Source organism: Carassius gibelio, chromosome A15 (genome assembly GCF_023724105.1).
Source record: "Carassius gibelio isolate Cgi1373 ecotype wild population from Czech Republic chromosome A15, carGib1.2-hapl.c, whole genome shotgun sequence".
NCBI lineage: Eukaryota > Metazoa > Chordata > Actinopteri > Cypriniformes > Cyprinidae > Carassius > Carassius gibelio.
This window is the reverse complement of record NC_068385.1, coordinates 23,795,314-23,802,104: the sequence shown is the minus strand read 5'-3', so window position 1 is coordinate 23,802,104 and position 6,791 is coordinate 23,795,314. Positions and strand designations below refer to the sequence as shown.

The 6,791-nt window shown below is 39.9% G+C and overlaps 2 protein-coding genes across 2 annotated transcripts; one reads left to right on the top strand and one right to left on the bottom strand.

Annotated features, from left to right (window-relative positions):
* The first annotated feature begins 782 nt into the window (after positions 1-782).
* LOC128028774 (uncharacterized) lies at positions 783-3,680 on the top strand. Its single transcript, XM_052616101.1, has 4 exons — positions 783-1,021; positions 1,752-1,946; positions 2,038-2,117; positions 2,609-3,680. The coding sequence occupies exons 1-4, from the start codon at positions 992-994 to the stop codon at positions 3,576-3,578; spliced, it is 1,275 nt and encodes a 424-aa protein (XP_052472061.1). The 5' UTR covers positions 783-991; the 3' UTR covers positions 3,579-3,680.
* Positions 3,681-3,969: 289 nt separating this feature from the next.
* On the bottom strand, positions 3,970-6,187 carry LOC128028767 (uncharacterized). The gene is made up of 3 exons (XM_052616089.1): positions 5,481-6,187; positions 5,169-5,286; positions 3,970-4,897 (listed from the first exon to the last, which is right to left on the bottom strand). Exons 1-3 carry the CDS (start codon positions 6,068-6,070, stop codon positions 4,136-4,138), a joined length of 1,470 nt encoding a protein of 489 aa, XP_052472049.1. The 5' UTR covers positions 6,071-6,187; the 3' UTR covers positions 3,970-4,135.
* Positions 6,188-6,791: the final 604 nt, after the last annotated feature.

The following is a 6,791-nucleotide window of genomic DNA, read 5'->3' as shown; positions in this document are numbered from 1 at the left end:
CGGGCCACTGTTCTGGCTCTGGCCAACTGTTTCTACTGCAGTGCTGGCACACTTGCTCTTGGATGGGAGAGAGGTCTTGACCGCATGACTGTGATGGTTGCTTGTGTTCTGGATCTGCTGATTAGCCGGTTCTTTGTCTTTCAGAGATGTGATTGAGAAGCAGCCCTGATCCCAACAGCAATGCAGAATGAACAGCTTGGCAAAAATCCATTTGATGCTGATGGCGGTGACGCTGAAAAGAGAGTAGGTGCATCTTTCTCCAAAGATGATGATTAAAGAGACCCGGTGTTGTTATAGTGGGTCTTCTGTCCACTCAAAGTGTCCCCGAAACCCATGGTGCTGAAAGCCACGAAGCAGAAGTAGCTCCAATCCTCCATGGTCAAGTACAGACCCGATGCTACGTTCACCAGTAATAAACAGAAGGTTTCCAGTCCTGTTCTGGTTGTGTGTTCAAATTGAGGATGTGTCTTTTACTCAGCTTTGTTTTTTTGTTTTTGCTTTCGACATCTGCGTGTGAGGAATGTCATCAGTATTATCATTCTTTCCAGGAGGTGGTTGAAGAACAGAATGATGGCTGCGCAGCCCATCAGTCCATAGAAGATAAGGCAGATTTTTCCATTGAGAGTAGCGGGTGCTGCCATCCCGAAACCTGATGTGGACACAGAAATGTAGCTAATGAAGGAGAATTGTGGAATAAAGACTGGTTCAATAATGTATTATTTCACTTGGATTTGGTGGATGTTATTTTCTGAAAAAAAAAAAGCAGTCATATTTAAGACAATAGGCTATATGCACACTCACTTCCGCATTCCAAGTCGGCCAGCCAGGTTACATCCGGCGTCGACGGCGCACATAGCGTCAATAACAACTATGGCATTTTTCACTCGGTCCCTTCAAGATGTCCCAAAGGTAACGGTCAACGACGTGAGTCGAATCATACAAAAGTTATGTCACACTTCGACAACCAAGAAAGAGAAGGGCTTCAAATTGTATGTGTCAAGCTACATCCACAATTTTGAAGGTAAGATCTGGACGTGTTCTGTGTTTACATGCCCATAGCATGCATGCTATCTAGTGCTAGCGCAGCAGGTGCAGCGTAGGCTATGTTTACTATTATGTGTCAATCACAGCCAATTTTCCTAACGCCTTTGTCAATGTCAGTTTCAAACAAGGATTCAAGCACAGGAGAGGTAACGATTAGGGCTGAGTGCTACAGATCTATGAGGAAAAGCCAAAAGCCTCACAGCTTAAGCGTAAGAGAAAGTTATACTGCAGGTTCAGCGCAGATTGGTTCATGGTTCATGGTTCATGAGACAGGTTACGTTTGGCAGATCAAAGTTTCTGTGAATCATTGCATCTAATAATGCTAAAGGTTATTTTAAAGACAAATTTCATTTACCATACCATAAATAACACTGGTGTGTTGGAATATTTATCGATATTTAAATATGTACGCTAATCACTGGGATTCACAGAAACTGAGTTCCGTTTTGTCACTGCATTGACACACGTTCTGTGTCCACTGTTGGGGATGATGAGTAAAGTGAGATAAATAATAATATAAATAATATTGTGGCTACAATTTTAGCTCATACAAATTGTTTAGTAGTTATTAATTGTTTTAGTAGTTAATAATTATATGTCGATGGTTCAAATTTGTTTGTTTTGTTAAACATTCTCACTGTACTCATGTATTCTCTTTTTAAAAAACTGCACTTTTATTCTATTATAACAGATTTGTGTATTTTCAGATTGTGCTTGGGGATGCCCGTCCTGTGCAGCTACAAAGCTGCCAGTGTACCTGTGTGGCAGGTACAGCTGTGTGTAATCATGTGGCAGCACTGTTGTACCAGACTGCACATTATTGCCAGCTTAGCATCACCTCTGTTCCCCCAACACACAGCTGCACAGAGACTGAACAGAAGTGGCATAAGCCAAGATCCATGGTAACTAATGTTTTTAACAGGGTACTTTTCTACTTAATTTTCTATTTATGGATGTTTGTGTTTATTGAAAACCTTTTTTGTTCAAATGCAGGGTGTTAAACCTGGTCTTGTAAATGACATGGTGATTCTTTCAGCCAGACCCAAGGAACGAAAACTGATGGAAGGCATTAGGTTAGTATTATTTTTATTATCATTAAAGGAACACTCCACTGTTTTTTCATATTAAACTATGTTATTCCCTTAACTAAGATGAGTTGATGCATACCTCTCTCGTCTCAGTGCGTGCACTTAATTGCTCTGGATAACTATAATGGATAACTATAATGTATGGCAGAATAGCACTTGGGAACACTACTATATTTGCACTTGGGAGCACTTTGACTCGGCGCAGTAATATCATCACTCCTAAAAGGATATTTCTGTGGATATTACTGCGCCGAGTCAAAGTGCTCTCAAGTGCAGATATAGTAGTAATGCATTTTCTGTAGTAATCAGTGAGACCTCAGATAAAGTAATAATCTCATCATATGATACATTGTATGTTTAAATAAATAAAGCTTTTTTTTTTTGTTATTTTGTTCATTCAACTTATATGTAACTTACTTTATGGCTCATTTTAAAAAATTAAATAAAAAAAAAACATTATTTTGTTTTTTCCATAGGAGCAACTTGTATAAGGGTGTCAGTTCAGCTCTGCCTGAACTTTCCACACTCAGGGTGGATGAAGTCTACCATGATGTTCCAAGTGATGTGGCTCCACTGATAACAACTATGGCTATGGACATTAATGTTCCTCTGGTTGACTCTGCATTTGGAAAAGTGCAAGAAGGAAGTGTGTTATCCTATCATATGCCAGCAAAAAGAGTTCCAAAAACCTGTCCCCACACAGATGCTCCTTCTCCCCCACAGCTGCCACTTCAGGGTTACAGGCTGGGACCCGCTACCTGCTCTTTTGTCTGCACTGAACATCAGCAGCACCACATGATGTCCCTGGAAACAACATTAGAGAACGCACACAAAATTGCCAACAGCACAAAAGAGCAGAGTTCCTGCATCGAGTGGCACCAACTGAGGCGGCCCCGCATCACCTCCTCCAAGTTCAGAGAGGTATGTCACACCAGGGCACAGAGCTCTGCTGAAAATCTTGCCAAAAGACTTCTGAGACCTAGCCATCAGACTGCCGACATGAGGAGGGGGCTTGACATGGAACCTGCAGCAGTAGAGGAGTACTGCAGAGTAAGGGAGGTTAACCACTATCCCTGCGGCTTTCTTATCCACCCTGATGCACCCTGGATGGGGTCATCACCTGATGGCATTGTGTACGATCCAAAGGGGCAGACAGTGTTTGGCCTTGTTGAAATTAAATGCCCCAATGTTGCAAGCTATGTTGACTGCCCATATATTAAGATCAGTGAGGGCACACACACATTAAGGAAATCTCATTCCTACTTTTGGCAAATCCAGGGCCAGATGTTGATTTCTGGTTTAGACTGGTGTGACTTTGTTGTCTACACACAGGAGGACATGTTTATTCAGAGGATTCCCAGAGACAATGAAATCACAAAAACAATGAAAGTAAAAATTGATTTTTTTTATTTTTATTGTTACCTCTTTGCTTCCCTAAATAATTAGATTCTGATTGCCTGTCACACTTCTTTATAGAGTGCTGTTAATTTCTCTTTTCTCCATTTCTCTTACTGGCAGTAACTCTTATTAGTTCAATCCATTTCAAAATATTTGTACATATATATTGATTTAAGTTTTTATATTTTTTCTTAATTGTATTACTATGTTTCTTGTTGTATTAATACTAATCTATTATTAAATTACATGTTACATGTTCTTCCGATTAATTTTTTTGATAATTGGTTACCTAAAAATAGTATTTTATAACTGTTGTTTGTAAATTGGGAGCCCTAAATAAATGTTATTCAGTAAATAATTCACTGTGCATGAAAGTATTATTCTTATATTACAGATGGCTTAAAAGCATTGGTGAGGTAAAGTACATATAACATGCAAATAATTCAGTAGTTCTTTATTCAAAGAGTATGTGCAATGTACAGCAGTGCATACATAACATTAATTATAAAATTCAATTTATACAAAGTAATTTACAAAGGTACATTTAAAGAAAGTAGTTATACAAATGGTCATAGGTTATTAATTTTTATTTTTTTCTACTGCTGCTACTCTGGCTTCTTTGCCCAAGCCTTTACAAGAGGCCCGTTTTCATAGTTCGTCAGAAGACATGCAACAGTATACAGCTGATTAATGTTGCCAAAAAGCCGAAGTGGAATCTCTGTGTCAAAGAACTTGTGTTCCTTAACACGCCGTATGAGGCGCTCAACATGCACCCTGAGGCGTGCAATTGCTTGGGTCTCCCTGACCTCACAGGCAGACATCTGGGATCTTCCAGAGAGAAATGCTGGCCTATAAATCTTGCAAGGTACAAGGTCATCAACCAGAAAACCTCGGTCGACCATGATGGCCATTCCAGGTCTCAAAAGGGAGAGAATTCCAGACTCACGCGTGATCTGTTTGTCACTGATGGAACCAGCGTACAGTTGAGAAATAAATGTGACCGCCCCATGAGGAGCCACTCCAAGCAGCCCTTTGAGAGTACAGTGGGACTTGTATGCTGAGAACATTTCACTTTGGAGAAGAGGTGATGAAGGGCACTGGCACCTTAGCTCTGTGCAGTCCAGGATGACTGTAGTGTCTGCATAGTCCTTAAACTCAGCTGGCAGATGTGCCCTTATTTTCTCCTCTGGTATCCAGATCCTCACAGACCCTAGCACAGTGTACAGAAAGTTGCTCCATGTTGTAATGATCCGACTGACTGTGGACTGGTGGACTCCATACCGGTCAGCAAGATCACGCTGTTTTGAACCCAGTGCCAGGTAATTGAGAAACATGAACATCTCATCAATGGGCTGCAGGAAACGAGTCTGTTCAAAAGAAAAACAATTTGCGTTATGTTTCTCTCAACCTCTATTAGCCCTGATCTTTGTTAAAGGGATAGTTCACTTCAAAATGAAAATCATATACTCAGTGAATTTCTTTCTTTCTTCAAAATATCTTCCTTTGTGTTCAGCAGAAGAAAGAAATTCATACAGGTTTGAAACAACTTGAGGGTGAGTATATGATGACAGAATTTTAATTTTGAAGTGAACTATCCCTTTAAGTTTTATTGTATGGGCCATGTAAATAACTACTTACTACAGTGGAACTTGGCTCTGTAAAGGTGCCTCTCTGTGCTTGTGTCACACTGACCATATTTGGCAGTGATGGCTCTATTAAGGCCCAGAATCTCATCAGCAGGTCATAGGATGCAAATCTAAATAAATACAATTCAGATATAATCATTTAAATATTATATCAGTGTATACTATGATATTACTTGGAAGCATTTCAAATATACAACTCTGTTAGCCTTCCTCTCTCCCTCTCTCTCTCACACACACACACACACACACAACTATATCTGTTGTTGCAAAAGTAACGTTACTACAGAACAATCTGATATCTTACCTTGTGAAAAAACGTATGTCCTTGTCTGAGGCAGCAAAACGATGAATTCCAAAGCGCTGATTCATTGTCAGCTTCTCGACGTGTTCCCTCAGCTTGAGAATCTCATCTCTGAGAGACATGTTGTCATCAAGGGCTAAATCAACAACTGCAGGATCTGAAGCCGAAGCGTAGTCGTGGTCCATAGGGATATCAGCTTTCTCGCCTGCGTCGCCGTCATCCTCCGTCATCGGAGGCGGACGCTCTCTCCTCTCCCACACCCCCGGTCGTGAAGTGGGAAGGGTGAAATTGTTCCACTCAAACAGTGCTGGGACAGCTCCCTTGTTTAATAGCCGCCTCCCCGTCTCTGATAAGGGCTCACGAACATCATCCTTGTTAAAATGTCGGCTACATACTCGGGTATGGGGAGTAACTGTGAATTTGTCCCTCCGGATAGCTACAAGCCATTTTCGCCTGATTTCCGCGTCAGATGGAAATGTATGAAAACTAAGTAAACTGTTGTACTTGCTCGAAGCTTGACACAGAGGCACACAACAATGCTCGGCTGTACTATAGATGGTTCGCTGAAATTTGAACGTTTTCTTACTAGTCATATTGTAGTTGCTGTTATATCGCTTTGTAAACAATCGCCTCAGCGCGAGCGGAAATGGCTTAGCAGGCTGAGATTTTAGCGGAAGTACGTCATCACCTCCGTGTGCATATAGCCTATTAAGACACAATATTGCCAGTTAAAAGCTCATTCACACCAAGAAGGATGACTTTAAAGATAACTATAACAATAACTATGATATTAGTGTCCACATCAAATTAGTGACCATTTAAAGTGGCAGATGACAAAAGTAAAGAATGAGATTATAATAAAGAGAATATTATCACCGTTAGTGGACACTATGGTTATTGTTGTTGGATTGAATGTGCATTAAATATCAGAGCTTTTGGTCAGGTGCCATTTGTTTAGCTTTCAATGTTTTTTTATCAGCTGAAAAAAAGCTATTCTAAAAATGATTCCAACAATATCAGTCTTCTGTGTTGTTATTGTTACAGCAACTTCTGTATTCTCATGGAATTAGAATGATTATTAAAACTTTTTTGCTTCACACAAACACACACAAAACACCAAAGTTGAAACAACTGTTGTGCCTGAATGAATCATTGTGTTGAAATTATTCAGTTGAGTGAATGATGACTCACTAACTCATTCATCAGTTATTGAATTAGTGTTTTTTTCAGGATTCATGATGAATAGATGTAATTTATTTATAAATGAAATATTTGGAACATTATAATTGTATTTACTGACACGTTTGATTAATT